Source organism: Oncorhynchus nerka, linkage group LG28 (assembly GCF_034236695.1).
Source record: "Oncorhynchus nerka isolate Pitt River linkage group LG28, Oner_Uvic_2.0, whole genome shotgun sequence".
NCBI lineage: Eukaryota > Metazoa > Chordata > Actinopteri > Salmoniformes > Salmonidae > Oncorhynchus > Oncorhynchus nerka.
Genome location: NC_088423.1, coordinates 39,683,359 through 39,704,610, shown reverse-complemented (window position 1 = coordinate 39,704,610; position 21,252 = coordinate 39,683,359). Strand labels below are relative to the sequence as shown.

General features: G+C 43.6%; 1 protein-coding gene across 2 annotated transcripts in view; it reads right to left on the bottom strand.

The window, feature by feature from the left end:
* Nucleotides 1–21,252, bottom strand: part of LOC115113223 (cGMP-dependent protein kinase 1-like) — a 199,887-nt gene that overhangs the window by 131,997 nt on the left and 46,638 nt on the right. For both annotated transcript variants that reach the window (XM_029640619.2, XM_029640620.2), the window contains exon 2: nucleotides 12,162–12,328. In XM_029640619.2, the coding sequence (XP_029496479.2) occupies nucleotides 12,162–12,328 (167 nt within the window). The remainder of the gene's footprint in view (nucleotides 1–12,161; nucleotides 12,329–21,252) is intronic.

Genomic DNA, 21,252 nt, shown 5'->3' with positions numbered 1-21,252 from the left:
ACAACATTTCTCAAGTGTGGTTGAAAAAAATAATTGGGGAGTGTGTCCAATTGAGTGTGTCCAATTTTTGTCAACAAAGCACTAAATCACAGAGGTTGACCCTTTTAACTTTAAATCCCCTGAATCCAATTGTGTGGATTAACTAGACTCTTAGAGAAGTTCTGAGAAGAGAACAAGGGAAAGTCTGGACAAACTTGGGATCAAAAGATGGGGTTTCAGCTTAGGGTTGGATGTATTCAGATTTTAATATTGTCATACTGTCCTTCTTTCACCCCAGGATTTACGGTATTACTGGTTTAGTACAAAAGGGAGCACCAGAAAATGCTAAAAAAGCCCATTGGGTGTCTAGTGCAAGAATGCTAACAAAATTAGCACAAGTAATAGCGAATTACATGGATGCTACTAGCAAATATGCTAACGAGTGCAAACTAAAATTAACAAATTGCAAAGACAGGCAATCCAGCTCATAACGTTATACATACAGTGCATTCAGAAAGTATTCAGACCACTTGACTTTAAAACAAAACAAAAAACGATGTTACAGGCTTATTCTAAAATGGATTAAATAAAAACATTTCCTGATCAATCTAAACACAATACCCCATAACAACAAAGCAAAAAAGGTTTTCGAAATTTTTGCAAATGTACCGAGGAACTCCACTGAGGAACTCTGGAGCTCTATCAGAGTGACCATGGATTCAAGCTGAAAGTCGGGAAGCAAGTTCAGGGAGTGAGTGTTTTAATAAATAAACACAACATAATACAAAATAAGAAACACGAACAACGCACAGACATGGCACAGGAACAGAAACAATAACGCCTGGGGAAGGAACCAAAGGGAGTGACATATAGCGTCCAGGTGAAACTGATGACGCGCAGGTGCGTGTAACGATTGTGACAGGTGTGCGCCATAACGAGCAGTCTGGTGACCTAGAGACCGGAGAGGGAGCACACTTGACAAACACTGTTGACTTTAAATATAAAATGTGACCCCTGTCAATATACAGCTGGTATTCACCTGCTCCCACTTTCTCAAGTTCTGCTATTTACAAACGAACACGTTACTGGCTCAACTGTTCTGGGGAACTATGTAAGCTTCATAATGTCAAATAATGTGACAGGTGAAATAAGAACACATTCTGCTTTCATCTCCTAACACATTGCACAAGTTGACTGCAGCTATTAAACAATTGCTGCAAATATTAAAATGTATTGAAAAACTTCAACGATATTGACAGTATTCAAAAACCATCCTGTGGCTATTTCCAAATACCCCAGTATACGGTATATGAGGTATACCCCCCTAGCCTAGTTCAGCTGAGGCCCTCAACAAAAGCTGCCTCTACTTAGCAGGGAATCCAGTACAAGACAGGCACCCAACAGAAAATAATTCTGACTGATTTAATATCATTACTACAGCTTTATAACAAAATGGGAGTTTAGTGAATTAAACACTTGATAGTAATTATCCCCATTATCGACCTGCAAGAGTGTTCATATTTTAAACACCCAATCAGGACCCCTGATAAACATGGGCGTCAGTCTCCTTCCTTAACTGTAATCAGTGTTCAAGAGCAGCTCCATGTCGACTACACTAGAGCAGAGTATTAAGTCAAACCCGTACATTTAGGTCATTACTTGAGAAATTGAGAAGTTCTGCAACAATTGAATTTAAAAAAGGTCAATTTAACAGTAAATGTAATAGTGGATAGCTCTCCCACTGAAGAAGAGCGGCCACCATGGGGCTAACAGCTCATCACAAACAGCAATGAAATTGAGTCACACCAATGACATCAGAAACAATGGCCAGAAGATGCTGGCACTGTGGTGCTGGGTGACTGTCACAGGCTTTGGGAGGACACAGCCAGCAGTCCTGTCGACAGTCCCGTTTTAAAGGTCACAGACTCTGGACTTTTTCCAACTTAAATCAAGGCTCTTGACCTCAGGGTTAAACTACTAACATTTACCACTAAAGCAGATTGTGTGAAGGAAGAGACCTAGAGGGGAAGTAAGGACAGAAGGTGTGCTGTGGGATTATTTAAAATAGTCTTCAAAGAGGTATGGTTTCAGATGTTTTCGGAAGAAGGGCAACAGGGCGTTATCCAGGGTCACACAAAGGTTCTTTGCACTCTGGGAAAGGGACACCATGGAGTTGTCAACCGTGATGGAGAGGTCTTGGAGCAGGCAGGCCTTTCCGGGATGAAGTGCAGCTCCATCTTGCCGATGTTGAGCTTGAGGTGGTGGGCCGACATCCAAACTGAGATATCTGCCAGGCACACAGTGATGTGTCGCCACCTGGGTGTCAGAAGGGGGGAAGGAGAAAAGTAGTTGAGTGACATCGGCATAGCAATGATAAGAGACACCATGTGAGGATATGACGGAGCTGAGTGATTTGGTGTATAGAGAAAAAAGGAGAGGTCCTAAAACCGAGCCCTGGGGAACACGAGTAGTGATATTACAAAGTGCAGACATATATCCTCCCATGGTCACCTGGTAGGAGCGGTCTGCCAGGTAAGATGACAATCCAAGAGTGTGCAGATCCTGAGACACAAAGCCCTGAGAGGGTGGATAGGAGAATAAAACCAGAGAATCAGCTTTGGCAGTGCAGAGAGCCTCCGTGACACAGAGGAGCGTAGTCTCAGTTGAGTGACCCGTCTTGAAGCCTGACTGGTTAGGGTCAAGAAGATTGTTCTGAGAGAGATAGCGAGAGAGTTGGTCATAGACAGCACACTCAAGAGTTTTGGAAAGAAAACAAAGAAGTGTTTGACATCAGAGGGGTGTTGGTTTCTTGAGGAGGGGAGCGACTCTGGGCATTTTGAAGTCAGAGGGGTCAGGGTTGAGTTGATGAGGAAAGTGCGGAATCGAAGAAGGTCTACAGATATGTTCAGGAGAGGGGATGGGGGTCATTCGGGCAGGTTGTCGAGCGGTCGGATCTCACTAGTCGCAGGATTTCATCTGGAGAGAGAGGGGAGAAAGAGGTGAAGGCGCAAGTATAGTTCTGTGTGAGTGGGACCAGTGGACTTAATAGGCTGAGTGAATGAGGAGTAGGATGACATCAACCTTATTTTCAAAGTGGTTGACAAAGTTGTCCACAGAGACGGAGGAAGGAGGTGGAGAATAAAGGAGGGAGAGTTTCCAAGGGTAGAGGCAGAAGCTTGAAATTTAGAGTGATAGTGTCACGCCTTGGTCTTAGTATTTTGTGTTTTCTTTCTTTATTTGGTCAGGCCAGGGTGTGACATGGGTTTATTTTGTGGTGTGTTTTTGTATTGGGGTTTTAGTAGGTATTGGGATTGTGGCTGAGTAGGGTTGTCTAGGAAAGTCTATGGTTGCCTGAGGCGGTTCTTAATCAGAGGCAGGTGATTATCGTTGTCTCTGATTGGGAACCATATTTAGGCAGCCATATTCTTTGAGTGTTTCGTGGGTGATTGTTCCTGTCTCTGTGTTAGTGTTCACCAGATAGGCTGTATAGGTTTTCACATTCCGTTTGTTGTTTTTGTATTGTTCGTGTTTTTTCTTCATTAAAGATGTATCGAACTAACCACGCTGCATTTTGGTCCGACTCTCATTCGACGGAAGAAAACCGTAAGAGAATCACCCACCACACCAGGACCAAGCAGCGTGGTGACAGGCAGCAACAGCAGAAGCAGCGAAAGGAGGAATGGACATGGGAACAGGTGGAGGCACTTAGGAGAGCAGAGGCAGCCGGAAAGAGGAGCCGACGATACGAGGGAACACGGTTGGCAAGGAAGCCCGAAAGTCAGCCCCAAAAATTTATTGGGGGGGGCTCAGGGAGAGTGTGGCAGAGTCAGGGTTCAGACCTGAGCCAACTCCCCCTGTTTATCGTGAGGAGCAGCGATCACAGGACTTCTGGACTTGGGAGGAGATATTGGACGGAAAAGGACCCTGGGCACAGCCTGGTGAATATCGACACCCCAAAGAAGAACTGGCGGTGAAAGCGGCGGTGAAAGCGGAGAGGCGCTGGTATGAAGAGGCAGCACGGCGACGCGGATGGAAGCGCGAGAGTCAGCCCCAAAAATGTATTGGGGGAGGCTCACAGGGAGTATGGCTACGCCAGGTAGGAGACCTGCGCAAACTTCCTGTGCTTACCGGGGGGCTAAAGAGACCGGGCAGGCACCGTGTTATGCTATGGAGCGCACGGTGTCTCCAGTGCGGGTGCATAGCCCGGTGCGGTACATACCAGCTCTTCGTATTGGCCGGGCTAGAGTGGGCATCGAGCCAGGTAAGGTTGGGCAGGCTCGGTGCTCAAGAGCTCCAGTGCGCCTGCACGGTCCGGTCTATCCAGTGCCACCTCCACACACCAGTCCTCCGGTGGCAGCTCCCCGACACCAGGCTTCCTGTGCGTGTCCTCGGCCCAGTACCACCAGTGCCAGCACCACGCACCAGGCCTTCAGTGCGCCTCGCCTGTCTAGCGCTATCAGAGCCTTCCTCCTCTACAGCGCTGCTGGAGTCTCCCGCCTGTTTAGCGCAGCCAGAGCCTTCCTCCTCTACAGTGCTGCCGGAGCCTCCCGCCTGTTCAGCGCAGCCAGAGCCTTCCTCCTCTACAGCGCTGCTGGAGTCTCCCGCCTGTTTAGCGCAGCCAGAGCCTTCCTCCTCTCCTGTGCTGCCGGAGTCTCCCGCCTGTTCAGCGCTGCCAGAGCCTTCCTCCTCTACAGCGCTGATGGAGTCTCCTGCCTGTTCAGCGCAGCCAGAGCTGGCAGCCTGCATGGAGCAGCCTGAGCTGTCAGTCTGCATGGAGCAGCCAGAACTGTCAGTCTGCATGGAGCAGCACAGAGCTGCCAGTCTGCATAGAGCTGCCAGTCTGCATAGAGCAGCCAGAGCTGCCAGTCTGCATGGAGCTGCCAGTGTGCATAGAGCAGCCAGAGCTGCCAGTCTGCATGGAGCAGCCAGAGCTGCCAGTCTGCATGGAGCAGCCAGAGCTGCCAGTCTGCATGGAGCAGCCAGAGCAGCTAGATCCGCCAGTCAGCCAGGATCTGCCAGTCAGCCAGGATCCGCCAGTCAGCCATGATCTTCCAGATCCGCCAGTCAGCCAGGATCTTCCAGATCCGCCAGTCAGCCAGGATCCGCCAGTCAGCCAGGATCCGCCAGAACCACCAGCTAGCCAGGATCTACCAGTGGGGTCCTTGGTGAGGGTTATTAGGCCAAGGTCGGGCGAGGGTCGTCAATCATAGGACGCGTTACAGGGGGACTAAGACTTGGTTGGAGTGGGGTCCACGTCCCGAGCCGGAGCCGCCACCGTGGACAGACGCCCACCCGGACCCTCCCCTATGGGTTTAGGTGTGCGGCCGGGAGTCCGCACCTTGGGGGGGGGGGGTTCTGTCACGCCTTGGTCTTAGTATTTTGTGTTTTCTTTATTTATTTGGTCAGGCCAGGGTGTGACATGGGTTTATTTTGTGGTGTGTTTTTGTATTGGGGTTTTAGTAGGTATTGGGATTGTGGCTGAGTAGGGTTGTCTAGGAAAGTCTATGGTTGCCTGAGGCGGTTCTTAATCAGAGGCAGGTGATTATCGTTGTCTCTGATTGGGAACCATATTTAGGCAGCCATATTCTTTGAGTGTTTCGTGGGTGATTGTTCCTGTCTCTGTGTTAGTGTTCACCAGATAGGCTGTATAGGTTTTCACATTCCGTTTGTTGTTTTTGTATTGTTCGTGTTTTTTCTTCATTAAAGATGTATCGAACTAACCACGCTGCATTTTGGTCCGACTCTCTTTCGACGGAAGAAAACCGTAACAGATAGAAAGTGGCTTTAGCAGCAGATACAGAGGAAGATAAGGTAGAGAGGAGGGAGTGCAAGGATACATTTCCACTCAGCTGCACGCAGCCCTGTTCTGTAGGCTCGCAATGAGTCACTCAGCCGCAGAGCAGGAGGGGAGGGCCAAGCCGTCCAGAAGGAAAGGGGCCAGTGCTAGTCATAGGTAGCGGAAAGGGAGGAGAGTAGTGTCAAGGGGGCAGAATCAGGAGACATGAGGGAGAAGGATTTAGCAGAAGGGAGAGATGATAGCAAAGAAGAGGAGAGTAGTAGGAGAGAGAAAGCAAAGATTGCAAAGATGCATGACCATCTGTGTAGGGGCTGAGTGGGAAGGGTTGGAGAAGAGGGAGACAGGAAAATAAACAAAGTAGTGATCAGAGATCTGGAGGAGGTTGCAGTGAGATTAGTAGGTGAACAGCCTCTAGTAAAGATGAGGACAAGCATATTACCTGCATTTACAGTGGAAGGGGACTGAGCACGGGTGAGGTCAAAAGAAGCAAAGGGGGAAAAAGAGGTAGAAAGAAATTAATCGAAGGCAGATGTTGGGAAGTTGAAGTCGCCCAGTTCGATGAGTCATCATCAGGAAATTTGCTTATCAAGGTGTCAAGCTCATTGAGGAACTCTCTAAATGCATCTGGTGGACAACAGATGACACCAATGTCATGCTTGAGTGGGCAAGTGACAGTGATGGAATTCAAATGAGGAGATGGACAGACAAAAAAAATAGAAAATCTCCACTTACGATAAATAAATAGTAGAAATAAATCACGATTTATCGGGATTCTATACGTATTGTGATTCGATACTGCAATTTTATTGCGATTATACAGTATGTTCCAAACATATTGCTCACTATATGTCTGCTACAGAGGGACAAGAGAAAGACATGAGAAAACAATTTTAAAATTTTACCCCCTTTTCGTGGTATCCAATTGTTAGTAGTTAATATCTTATCGCTACAACTCCCGTACAGGCTCGGGAGAGACGAAGGTCGAAAACCATGCGTCCTCCGAAACACAACCCAACCAAGCCGCACTGCTTCTTAATTAACACAGCGCGCATCCAACCCGGAAGCCAGCCGCGCCAATGTGTTGGAGGAAACACCGTGCACCTGGCGACCTGGTTAGCGTGCACTGCGCCCGGCCCACCACAGGAGTCGCCAGTGCGCGATGAGACAAGGATGTCCCTAACCCGGACGACACTAGGCCAATTGCACGTCGCCCCATGGACCTCCCGGTCGTGGCCAGCTGCGACAGAGCCTGGGCTCGAACCCAGAGTCTCTGGTGGCACAGCTAACAATGCGATACAGTGCCCGAGACCATTGCACCACCCGGGAGGCGATAAAACAAGTTTTGATCAGTCACGGAAATAAAAGTGTATGTATGTCAAGTACAAGCGAAGAGCACAAACACATTTTTTAATTTAATAATTTATATAATATTGTCCAAAATAATATTGCGATCCACTACTGGATTAAAAATATATATAATCCCTAATACATAAAACCTGAGGGGTGAGGTAGATCATAGCACAGAATCTAACAGATTGATCTATACACAGATCACCTTGAGGAAAACTAGCCCTGAGTGGATTCCACCTCTATCACACACACATACAGTCCAAAATAAAGGAAACAACAACACAAAGTTGTCTTAATAGGGTGTTGGGCAGCCAGAACAACTTCAATGCACCTTGGCATAAAGTCTACAAGTGTCTGGAACTCTATTGGAGGGATGTGACACCTTTCTTCCACAAGAAATTCCATAATTTGGTGGATTGTTGATGGTGGTAGAAAACAATCCAGAATCTCCCATGAGTGTTCAATTGGGTTGAGATCTGGTGACTGGGAGACACACACACACCCACACACATACACACACACACACACACACACACTGTAAACCCCCTATGCTCCTTTGAGGCCCCTCTTTCAAAGTCAATGAGATCTCTTCTTTTAGCCATGTCAGCCAAAATAATGGGCAACCGGGCATTTTTTATACATGACCCAAAGTATGATGGGATGTTAATTGCTTAATTAACTCAAGAACCACACCTGTGTGGAAGCATCCTTCAATATAATTTGTATCCCATGTTTACTCAACTGTTTCCTTTATTTTGTCAGTTACCTGTGTACAGTGGATTTGGAAATAATTTAGACCTCTTCAATTTTTCCACATTATTCAGTACTTTGTTGAAGCACCTTTTGGCAGCGATTACAGTCTCAAATATTTTTGGGTATGACTACAAGCTTGGTAAACCTGTATTTGTGGATTCTCACATTCTTCTCTGCAGATCCTCTAGAGCTCAAGGACATTCAGAGACTGGTCCCGAAGCCACTCCTGCGTTGTCTTGACTGTGTGCTTGGGGTTGATGACCTGTTGGAAGGTGAACCTCCGCCCCTGTCTGAGGTCCTGAGCGCTCTGGAGCAGGTTTTCATCAAGAATCTCTCTGTACATTGCTCCGTTCATCTTTCTCTCAATCCTAACTAGTTTCCCAGTCTCTGCCGCTGAAAACATCCCCACAGCATGATGCTGCCACCACCATGCCTCACCATAGGGATGGTATTGGCCAGCGGATGAGTGGTGCCTGGTTTCCTTCAAACGAGGCACTTGTCAATCAGGCCAAAAACTTCAATCTTGGTTTCATGGTCTGAGAGATTTTAGGTGCCCTTTGGCAACCTCCGAGCGGGCTGTCATGTGCCTTTTACTGAGGAGTGGCTTCTGTCTGGCCACTCTAGCATAATGGCCTGATTGGTGGAGTGCTGCAGAGATGGATGTCCTTCTGGAAGGTTCTCCCATCTCCACAGAGGAACTCTGGAGCTCTGTCAGAGTGACCATCGGGTACTTGGTCACCTCCCTGACAAAGGCCCTTCTACCCCAATTGCTCAGTTTGGACAGGTGGCCAGCTCTAGGAAGAGTCTTGGTGGTTCCAAACGTCTTCCATTTAAGAATGATGGAGACCACTGTGTTCTTGGACCTACACTGCTGCAGACATTTTTTGGTGCCCTTCCCAGATCTGTGCCTCGACACAATCCTGTCTCAGAGCTCTACGGACAATTCCTTCGACCTCATGGCTTGGTTTATGCTCTGACATGCACTGTCAACTGTGTAACCTTATATAGACAGGTGGGTGCCTTTACAAATCATGTCCAATCAAATGAATTTACCACAGGTGGACTCCAATCAAGTTGTAGAAACATCTAAAGGATGATCAATGGAAACTCAATTTCGAGTCTCGTAGCAATTGGTCTGAATATTTATGTAAATAAGGCTTTGCTCTCTTTAGATTTGGAAATAAATCTAAAAACCTATTTTTCATTTTGTCTTTACAGGGTATTGTGTGTGGATTGATGAGGAAAAGCATTTATTTAATCAATTTTAGAATAAAACTAATGTAACAAAATGTGGACAAAAAGTGAAGGGGTCTGAATATTTTCTGAATGCACTGTATAAACAGTACAATCTGAAAACCTCTGCACACCCAAAATGTCAATCAATCTGACTGAGGCTAACCTTCTCACAAACACAATCAACTTGAAATGCCACAGTTCTGATATCTACCTCTTGATGTGTTCGTATTCTAGGTCTAGAGGCAAAGAAAACAGAGCTGTTGCTCTAAACTCAAAGTAATATTTAATCTTAAAGGAGTTTATTTTAGCAGCCATCCTGTTGAAGAGCCATCAGTGTAAGTGACAATGAGAAAGATCAGTCAAGAGAGTGTACTTCCTTCAACACTATTTCGCTGCTCAGTAGCCTACATGGATTAGCTGAGCTAGACGACCACAATGCAAATGTGTCCCTGACATTTTTCCATCATTCTCAATCTTGGTCATTTTTCATTGTACAGTTTGTGCAGCTATTTCAGTGATGTTGGGACTTTATGTGATTTATATTATCAATACAAATATATTCCGTCAGCATTGGCAGTGACGGGGATTCCTCCCATGCCCTGATCTAAAGAGAGCAAACGCCTGTTTGGGTTAAATTAATCAAGAACACACAATGTTTACTGTACACACAAAAAAAACTTGGTATTCAATCATTCTCTCTTGCAGAATATATAGACTTCTGTTTTGTCTTTCTAGGAAAACTCCCAGTTACCAATTTTTCATCCAATAAGGAATCCATAAACACTGCTACAGATTGCATAAATTAAATCAGTGGCCTTTATAAAATAAATGCTCCTCCAGTGGCATCAATCAATAACCGCTTCAATTTACTTGAAATGTCACTGTAACTATTACACACACATACACATTCATTTCTGAGAAGTATCCCCCCACAGAGAGGCAGAGAATATAACACCAAACAAAACTTACATGTTTTCCATTACTATGGGTCTGTGGACGTTTATAGTGCAGTACATTGCCTTTGTCATTGTCAAGATCCCTTAAAGTCGCTTAAATGCTTTGCCACAATGACATTGTATAAAAAAAGTCCTAGACAAATAAAGTTTTCTGAGTTATTTTTCCTTTCCAGAAAAGACAACAGGCTATTCTAGAATTCTGGAATGGAGGCATATAGACAAAATGTTGTGTCTAAAAAGATCAGAAAATATCTAATTTTAACTAAACGGCCCATTCCAAAATCCCTTGAGATCCAGTCTGGACAGACTGGTCAAACTCTGTCCCCCTACAGTGGCTTGCGAAAGTATTCACCCCCCTGGGCAATTTTCATATTTTGTTGCTTCAACAACCTTTTTTTTTTTTTTGTGGGGGGCGGGGTTGTAATCATTTGCTTTTCACAACATGCCTACCACTTTGAAGATGCAATATATTTTTTCATTGTGAAACAAACAAGAAATAAGACCAAAAAAATGAAAACTTGAGCGTGCATAACTATTCACACCTCCCCATTCTTCAAGGCAAAACTGCTCCAGCTCCTTCAAGTTGGATGGGTTCCACTGGTGTACAGCAATCTTTAAATCATACCACAGATTCTCAATTGAATTGAGGTGTGGGCTTTGACAAGGCCACTCCAAGACATTTAAATGTTTCCCCTTAAATAATTTGAGTGTTGCTTTAGCAGTATGCTTAGGGTCATTGTCCTGCTGGAAGGTGAACCTCCATCCCAGTCTCAAATCTCTGGAAGACTGAAACAGGTTTCCCCTCAAGAATTTCCCCGTATTTAGCGCCATCCATCATTCCTTCAATTCTGACCAGTTTCCCAGTCCCTGCCGATGAAAAACATCCCCACAGCATGATGCTGACACCATCAAATTTCAATTTAGGGTTGGTGTTCTTGGTGTGATGAGAGGTCTTGGGTTTGCGCCAGACGGCATTTTCCTTGGTGGCCAAAAAGCTTGATTTTAGTCTCATCTGCCCAGAGTACCTTCTTCCATATGTTTGGGGAGTCTCCCACATGCCTTTTGAAGAACACCAACAGTGTTTGCTTATTTATTTCTTTAAGCAATGGCTTTTTGTCTGGTCACTCTTCCTTAAAGCCAAGCTCTGCAGAGTGTATGGCTTAAAGTGGTCCTGTGACAGATACTCCAATCTCCACAGTGGAGCTTTGCAGCTCCTTCGGGGTTATCTTTGGTCTCTTTGTTGCCTCTCTGATGTATGCCCTCCTTGCCTGGTCTGTGAGTTTTGATGGGCGGTCCTTTCTTGGCAGGTTTGTTGTGGTACCATACTCGTTCCATTTTTAATAATGGATTTAATGGTGCTCCGTGGGATGTTCAAAGTTTCTGATATTTTTTTATAACCCAACCCTAATCTGTACTTCTCCACAACTTTGTCCCTGGCCTGTTTAGAGAGCTCCTTGGACTTCATGGTGCTGCTTGCTTGGTGGTGCCCCTTGCTTAGTGGTGTTGCAGACTCTGGGGCCTTTCAGAACAGGTGTATATATACTGAGATCATGTGACACTTAGAGTGCACACAGGTGGACTTTATTTAACTAATTATGTGACTTCTGAAGGTAATTGGTTGCACCAGATCTTATTTAGGGGCTTTATAGCAAACGGGGTGAGTACAATTTGTAAGTCGCTCTGGATAAGAGCGTCTGCTAAATGACTTAAATGTAAATGTAAATGTACATACACACGCACCACTTTTACATTGTTTATATTTTAGAATCTTTTGAAAATATTTTTTTTCATTTCACTTCACCAATTCAAACTATTTTGTGTATGTCCATTACATTAAATTAAATAAATAAAAATCAATTTAAACTACAGGTTCCAATGCAACAAAATAGGGAAAACGCCAAGGGGGATGAACACTTTTGCAAAGCACTGTAACTGTAATGGTTATTCCCACTCGTGGTTATCGAATCCTGTTTCAAACAACAACAACAACAAGAACATTTTAGAGCCTCACACAACCTCACAAAACCCCAATGCCAGAAGTACAAATCTCAGTGTGTGATGCAGGGAGTGAGTAAAGATACTGTATGTACCTTCCATGACGTAGACCAGTGAGCCCACATCGCCCTCCTTGATGATGCAGCTGTCTTTGCCATACTCCACAGGGTACATGCAGTCCACGATCTCCTGGATCTGAGACAGCTCCAGGTTCTTCATGAAGTCATTGTCCAAGATGGCCTCCTTGATCAGGTCTTTGGACCTGGGGGGACAGAGGAGGAGGTAAATAAATGGGATTCATATGTCATTGTAAGGACATGTAAAACACTCATTGGCGATTAGTGTTTTCCTTGGCATTGTTTAGGTGGAGTGGATACCCCCTACCCATTTTTCTGCCTCTATTTTACATCGTACTGTGCCTAGAAAAGCATGTTGGAAACACTGATTGCATAATGTCCTACAAAAAGAGTGTACCTTGTTTGGACATTCAGCAGTTTGTCTAAGGTGGAGTATTGTGAGCCTGCTGAATTTAAAATTATTATTCAACTGAATATTCAGAAAATACCACGTTGACAAAATGTGTTCTAAATTCTGTGGTTTCAAGATAACTCTCATAATTTAAATTTGTTTCAACAGCCGTAACAACCCAAAAAACAAAAGAAATCCATGCCAAATAGAAATGGATTGATTTGATTCATAAGTATCCTGTGTAAAGACAAATTTAGCTTAGACGTTTCTACAAGGGTAATCCGCAAAGCTATTTTAAGAGATGTGAACTGACATTATTCTGTGCTATGAATATGCAGTGCAACCTGTTGCTAGGGGATGGTATAATGAACACTTCTAATTCAAAGTGCCGTAATCAAGAGGTCAGGTGTGAACATCTTAAGGATCAAACCCCTTTTTCAATTTTCGCCTAAAACAACATACCCAAATCTAACTGCTTGTAGCTCAGGACCTGAAGTAAGGATATGCATATTCTTGATACCATTTGAAAGGAAACACTTTGAAGTTTGTGGAAATTGAAATTAATGTAGGAGAATATAACACATTACATCTGGTAAAAGATAATACAAAGAAAAAAACGTTAATATTTTTTTCATCTTTGAAATGCAAGACAAAGGCCAATATACAGTGGGGCAAAAAAGTATTTAGTCAGCCAACAATTGTGCAAGTTTTACCACTTAAAAAGATGAGAGAGGCCTGTAATTTTCATCATAGGTACACTTCAACTATGACAGACAAAATGAGGGGGAAAAAATCAAGAAAATGACATTGTAGGATTTTTAATGAATATATTTGCAAACTATGGTGGAAAATAAGTATTTGGTCAATAACAAAAGTATCTCAATACTTTGTTATATACCCTTTGTTGGCAATGACAGAGGTCAAACGTTTTCTGTAAGTCTTCACAAGGTTTTCACACACTGTTGCTGGTATTTTGGCCCATTACTCCATGCAGATCTCCTCTAGAGCAGTGATGTTTTGGGGCTGTTGCTGGGCAACATGGACTTTCAACTCCCTCCAAAGATTTTCTATGGGGTTGAGATCTGGAGACTGGCTAGGCCACTCCAGGACCTTGAAATGCTTCTTACGATGCCACTCCTTCATTGCCTTGGGATCATTGTCATGCTGAAAGACCCAGCCACATTTCATCTTCAATGCCCTTGCTGATGGAAGGAGGTTTTCACTCAAAATCTCATGATACATGGCCCCATTCATTCTTTCCTTTACACTGATCAGTCGTCCTGGTCCCTTTGCAGAAAAACAGCCCCAAAGCATGATGTTTCCACCCCCATGCTTCACAGTAGGTATGGTTTTCTTTGGACGCAACTCAGCATTCTTTGTCCTCCAAACACGACGAGTTGAGTATTTACCAAAAAGTTATATTTTGGTTTCATCTGACCATATGGCATTCTCCCAATCTTCTTCTGGATCATCCAAATGCTCTCTAGCAACCTAAGACGGGCCTGGACATGTACTGGCTTAAGCAGGGGCACACGTCTGGCACTGCAGGATTTGAGTCCCTGGCGGCGTAGTGTGTTACTGATGGTAGGCTTTGTTACTTTGGTCCCACCTCTCTGCAGGTCATTCACTAGATCCCTCCGTGTGGTTCTGCGATTTTTGGTCACCGTTCTTGTGCTCATTTTGACCCCTTTGGGTGAGATCTTGCGTGGAGCCCCAGATCGGGGAGATTATCAGTGGTCTTGTATGTCTTCCATTTCTAAAAATTGCTCCCACAGTTGATTTCTTCAACCCAAGCTGCTTACCTATTGCAGATTCAGTCTTCCCAGACTGGTGCAGGTCTACAATTTTGTTTCTGGTGTCCTTTGACAGCTCTTTAGTCTTGGCCATAGTGGAGTTTGGAGTGTGACTGTTTGTGGACAGGTGTCTTTTATACTGATAACAAGTTCAAACAGGTGCCATTAATACAGGTAACGAGTGGAGGACAGAGGAAGAAGTTACAGGTCTGTGAGAGCCAGAAATCTTGCTTGTTTGTAGGTGACCAAATACTTATTTTCCACCATAATTTGCAAATAAATTCATTAAAAATCCTACAATGTGATTTTCTGGATTTTCTTTTCTCATTTTGTCTCTCATAGTTGAAGTGTACCTATGATGAAAATTACAGGCCTCTCTCATCTTTTTAAGTGGGAGAACTGCACAATTGGTGGCTGACTAAATACTTTTTTGCCCCACTGTATAACTAAGGAATCAAGGCGCAATTTAGATGTTGGCCACTAGATGGCAATAGTGTATGTGCAAACTTTTAGACTGAGTCAATGAACCATTGTATTTCTGTTCAAAATGTTGTTTCAAGACTGTCCAAATGTGCCTAATTGATTTATTGATACATTTTCAAGTTCTTAACTGTGCACTCTCCCCAAACAATAGCATGGTATTCTTTCACTGTAATAGCTACTTTAAATTGGACAGTGTAGTTACAATAACAAGAATTTAAGCTTTCTGCCCATATCAGAAATGTCTATGTCCTAGGAAATTGTCTTTGTACTTACAACCTCATGCTAATCACATTAGCCTTACGTTAGCTCAACCGTCCCACAGGGGGGACACCGATCCTGTAGAGGTTTAATTAGGCACATCTACATTTTAAGAAACCTAATAAATCAATGTAATATATCCTACACCATCTCAATAAATCCATTATTTATTTTAGGCAGGTCTAAAGAAACATTACGATATGAAGAAGAAAATGAAGCCTATTTCAGAATAACAGAATAGCATATTCATATGTTAGGCCCTGATCTGGCTATACAATATATCTGTGGGCTACACTAGCACATTTTGCAGGCAAGACATGCTTATAATTCCTGTGGCATTATTTTATATTATTGTATAGTAAGAAGAACACAATTGATCATAGCTGAATAAAACAGAAAGTACATTTTCCCTGAACGATTTCCGAGGGAGTGCACACATGCACACATTCTGTGTTGAACGGGTAACAAAGTGATTATTTGAAACAGGTCCTCCTATTCTCAATTTAATCTGGTGTTTATTTTTTATTTTGAATGTCCCACAACAAAAAAATATGTCACCCGTAGACTGAACTGAACTAGAATAGCTCAGGTAGGCTACACCGATTGTAAAGAGGATGAATGTGTATCATTTTAAGAATTGAGAAATAAATCTAGCAGCACGAGAAAGCTGGGATCCTCTTTTAAATAGTGGCCAGTCAAAATGTTATTTTCACACGAAATTGCACAATGAATGGGATTATAAGAACACGTTTCACCAGGCTCTGTAGGCTATGGGCTCTCTAACCCTGTTCCAGAGTTATTAGGCCATTGATAAGGTTGTGATACAAACCTTATCAATGGGCTAGGCTACATGAAGCATGTGACTCTGATTTTAAAAAGTAGGGGGGAAATGATGCGCTGTTTCTTAGACTACTGGGTATCATTCACAAGTGATAATACTCTTCCCCATCAGACTATTCTCAATCTTGTCTTTACATGTACTAAATAATATACACTACCGTTCAAAAGTTTGGGGTCACTTAGAAATGGGATTTAGAAATCCTCAGCAATCTACACACAATACCCCATGATGAGAAAACGAAAAAATGATTTTAGAAATGTTTGCAAATGTATTGAAAATTACAAGCAGAAATACCTTTTTTACATAAGTATTCAGACCCTTTACTATGAGACTCGAAATTGAGTCATCCTTGAAATGTTTCTACAAGTTAATTGGAGTCCATCTGTGGTAAATTCAATTCATTTGACATGATTTGTAAAGGCACACACCTGTCTATATAAGGACCTACAGTTGACAGTGCATGTTAGAGCAAAAACCAAGCCATGAGGTCGAAGGAATTGTCCATAGAGCTCCGAAACAGGATTGTGTCGAGGCACAGATCTGGGGAAGGGTACCAAAAACATCCTGCAGCAAGTCCCCAAAAACACAGTGGCCTCCATCAATTCTTAAATGGAAGAGGTTTGGAACCATCAAGACTCTTCCTAGAGCTGGCCGCTCGTCCAAACTGAGAAATCAGGGGAGAAGGGTCTTGGTCAGGGATTTGACCAAGAACCCGATGGTCACTCTGACAGAGATCTAGAATTCCTCTGTGGAGATGGGAGAACCATCTATGCAGCACTCCACCAATCAGGCCTTTGTGGAAGAGTGGCCAGACGGAAGCCACTCCTCAGTAAAAGGCACATGACAGCCTGCATGGAGTTTGCCCAAAGGCACCTAAAGACTCTCAGACCATGAAAAACAAGATTCTCTGGTCTGATGAAACCAAGATTGAACTCCTTGGCCTGAATGCCAAGTGTCACGTCTGGAGGAAACCTGGCACTATCCCTACGGTGAAGCATGGTGGTGACAGCATCATGCTGTGGGGATGTTTTTCAGTGGCAGGGACTGGGAGACTAGTCAGGATCGAGGCAAAGATGAACGGAGCAAAGTACAGCGAGATCCTTAATTTAATTTTTAATTTTACCTTTATTTAACCAGGCAAGTCAGTTAAGAACACATTCTTATTTTCAATGACGGCCTGGGAACAGTGGGTTAACTGCCTGTTCAGGGGCAGAACGACAGATTTGTACCTTGTCAGCTCGGGGGTTTGAACTCGCAACCTTCCGGTTACTAGTCCAACGCTCTAACCACTAGGCTACGCTGCCGCCCCGGCAGCCGCCCCGTAACCTGATCCAGAGCGCTCAGGACCTCAGACTGGGGCGAAGGTTCACCTTCCAACATTACAATGAAAAGCACACAGCCAAGACAACACAGGAGTGGCTTCGGCACAAGTCTCTGAATGTCCTTGAGTGGCCCAGCCAGAGCCTGGATTTGAACCCGATCTAACATCTCTGGATAGACCCCATCCAACCTGACAGAGCTTGAGAGGATCTGCAGAGAATAATGGGAAAAACTCCCCAAAAACAGGTGTCCAAGCTTGTAGCGTAATACCCAAGAAGACTCAAGGCTGTAATCGCTGCAAAAGGTGTTTCAACAAAGCAGTAAAGGGTCTGATTTCTCATGTAAATGTAATATTTCAGTTTCTGCTTTGTCATTATGGGGTATTGTGTGCAAATTGATGAGGGGGGAAAAATGATTCAATCAATTTTAGAATAAGGCTTTATCCTAACAAAATGTGGAAAAAGTCAAGGGGTCTGAATACTTTCCGAAGGCACTCTATTACTGTAATAAGATCACATATTTGCTGTCACAAACTTCAAACTCCACACAGTTGATCCTGTAATTGCTGCCAAAGGTGCTTCAACAAAGTACTGAGTAAAGTTAGTTTTTTTTTTTGCAAAAAAATGTAAAACCATCCCTAGAAAAATCTGTTGTTCTGCCCCTGAACAAGGCAGTTAACCCACTGATCCTAGGCTGTCATTAAAAAATAAGAATTTGTTCTTAACTCCACACAGTTTTCACTGACTAGTTGGATATTAATTTCAACAACAATTTATGTACTTACAGCACTCTACTGATAATCTCAGTGCATCCTTGCTGGGATGACACAAATCTACTGCCGGAGAATATCAACACCAAACACATTGGTTCACCGTTCCACGGAAGCAGACCGTACACAGCGTACCATAATGTTCTGAATAATGGCCAAGTCTATCTCGCTCCCTATACCACTGAACCGCTTAGGCGTAACAAACACAAGTCCAACATTTATCGGAAACTGTTAAACTACCTGTTCACTACCCTCCTGCTCTCCGGGGATGTGCAACTCAATCCTGGGCCCAACATCACCGATCCAGCGATATGCACCCGAGTGGAAAGCGGTGGATGGCCTTGTCCACTGATCGTCGCCGCTGTGGAAGAGGGTGAGTGCTATGGTACCATGGTTTCTCTCGACTCACCCGGCTCCAGGATAGATTTAGACTCTTCAAACATACCCAAGTCACTATAAATGATCCCTGACTCTGCTTCTGGTACGCAAGCCGTTTTAATTAGTTCCCGCATCCAGTGCAGGCGGGAGGGATTGTTAATTGCGCTACCGAACTGCCCCTAATCAAAACTAAACAAAACGGCCTAAACCCAGCTGTCAGAAAACACTGAAAATTTTACTTTTTTCAATGTGTCAATCACTCTCGAGTCATCTGGGACCCACGAGCTAAGCCCAAGGGACTACTAGGGGGGCACTTGAACATTCGTAGTGTCATTTCAAAAAGTGACCAATTCAACATCTACTCACAGACTCCAACCTTGACTTCCTCTGCCTCTCAGAGACATGGCTCCATAAAAACTCTCCATATGCTGCTTTGATTGTGCCTGAGAGACAGGATTGAAGGAAGAGGAGGGGGTGTGATGATTTACATTAAAGCACATATCCGATGTAAACAAATTGAGTGGTCATGTGATAATGAACTAGAATGTATTGGCCTGAACGTTACACGGTCTCCCCAAATGTCTTTTACCCTTATTGGAATGTATAGGCCACCTTCCACCAAAAGTGTGTTTTTTGATCAGTTTAATAACATGCTTAGGGAATGTGACTTTGAGAAAGAGATAATCTTAATGGGAAATTTTTACATTAATTATGAAGACAAGGTTTGTAGGAAAACCCTCAAACGGATCACTACTACCTTTGACCTTACACAGCTAGTTAAAGGGCCAACCAAGGTGACTTGTTACTCTAAAACACAGATTGATTTGGTGTTCAGTAATAAACCAGAGAGAGTGACTAAATCATTCAATATGGTTACTGGGCTATCTGATCATAATCTGACACTTATAGCCAGAAAGCTGTCTAAGAGCAGGTTTAACATCTCTACTGTTAGAAAGCCAGATCAACTAAGAATACCTAAGAGTGAATTAAGCTATTTTGAAAACGCAATTAAGAGAATTAACTGGAATGATCTCTTGTCCTATACAGACGTGGAAGCTGATAGTCAAGTTTTTCTATCCACAATCCAGACTACAATAAATGGCTTCCTAAAGAAAATCATATCCAAACCTGGCCAAAAGAGCACTCTTCCTTGGCTAAATGTAGAAATCAGGAAATTGATGAAAGAACGAGATTATGCTCTAAAAATAGCCCTAAGATCCAAATTAGAGCATGACAGACGTAGGTTTACCATGTTGAGAAATAAGGTGATGAAAGAAATCAGACAGGCCAAGGCAAACTTTTTTATTAACATAATTGGTGAAGCAAAGGGAAATTCTAAACTGTTCTGGGAGAATCTAAAAAGGTTAACAGGGAAAGACCATAGTAACACTGCAAAAAGACTAGAAATCATGGTGAATAACAATCTAACACAGGATGCAGTCGAAATAGCAATAGCCTTCAATTCCTACTTTATTGACTCTGTCAAGGTACTGACACAGAACCCCTCCACTGGTTTCTTGGGCTCAGTGCTAGTAAATGATGCTCAACCTGTCTTCATCATAAGAGAAGTTTCTGAGTCAAAGGTGATAAGCTCACTAAATAACTCTAAAGCCAATTATGTGTTTGGGCTGGACTCTACCTTTCTTAAAAACTACAAAGAGTCACTCATTGGCCCCATTACTAAGGTCACCATCACATCTATTGGTCCCGGGGTGTTTCCAAGGGTATGGAAATCGGCCATAATAACGGCCATCTTTAAATCAGGCGACCCTGCTGACGTAAGTAACTACGGGCCAATTAGTATACTACCTGTGGTGTCAAAGGTTGTTGAAAAGTGTGTAGCAGAACAACTTGCCCACCTCAACAACAGCCCCTTCACATTACACTCCATGCAGTTTGGCTTCAGAGCGAAACCCTCCACAGAAACGGCCAACTGCTTTCTTCTGGAAAATGTGAAGTCCAAGATGTACAAAGGGGGTGTTGTTGGGGCTGTGTTTCTGGACCTAAGGAAGGCTTTTGATACTGTTAACCATGAGATTCTCATCGCAAAATTGTCCAAGTTCAACTTTTCTCCTGATGCCTTGAGATGGATGAAAGCATACCTTGAAGGCAGAACTCAGTCTGTCAGAGTGAGCAATGAGCTGTCACCCACTCTAAGCTATGATGTGGGCGTGCCCCAAGGATCAATACTGGGGCCCCTCCTGTTCAGCCTGTACATTAATGATCTGCCTTCTGTCTGTACTGGGTCTGAAGTTCAAATGTATGCAGATGATACAATCATATATGTGCATGGAAAGAGCAAACAACAAGCTGCACAAGAACTCTGTGATGGTCCAGGTTACAAAGTGGCTCAGTGACTCGTGTTGCATCTCAATGTGAAAAAATGTTTCCATGTTCTTCACAAAGAGGGCAACAGATGCTACTGAGCCAGATGTCTATGTGTCAGGGGAGAAGCTCCAGGTGGTATCTGATTTTAAGTACCTTGGCATCATACTTGATTCGAAACTCTCTTTTAAAAAGCATGTGAAAAAGGTCATTCAAATGACTAAATTCAACCTCGCTAATTTCCGATTTATACGAAATTGTTTGACTATAGAGGTAGCAAAACTGTACTTCAAATCTATGATACTCCCCTACTTAACATACTGCTTGACTAGTTGGGCCCAAGCTTGCTGTACAACATTAAGACCTATTCAGTCTGTCTACAAACAGGCTCTCAAAGTGCTTGATATGAAGCCCAATAGCCATCATCACTGTTACATCCTCAGAAAGCATGAGCTCAAGAGTTGGAAAAATCTTGTGCATGTCTTGTATTCAAGATCCTAAATGGCCTGGCTCCCCCTCCACTCAGTATTTTTGTTAAACAGAAAACCCAA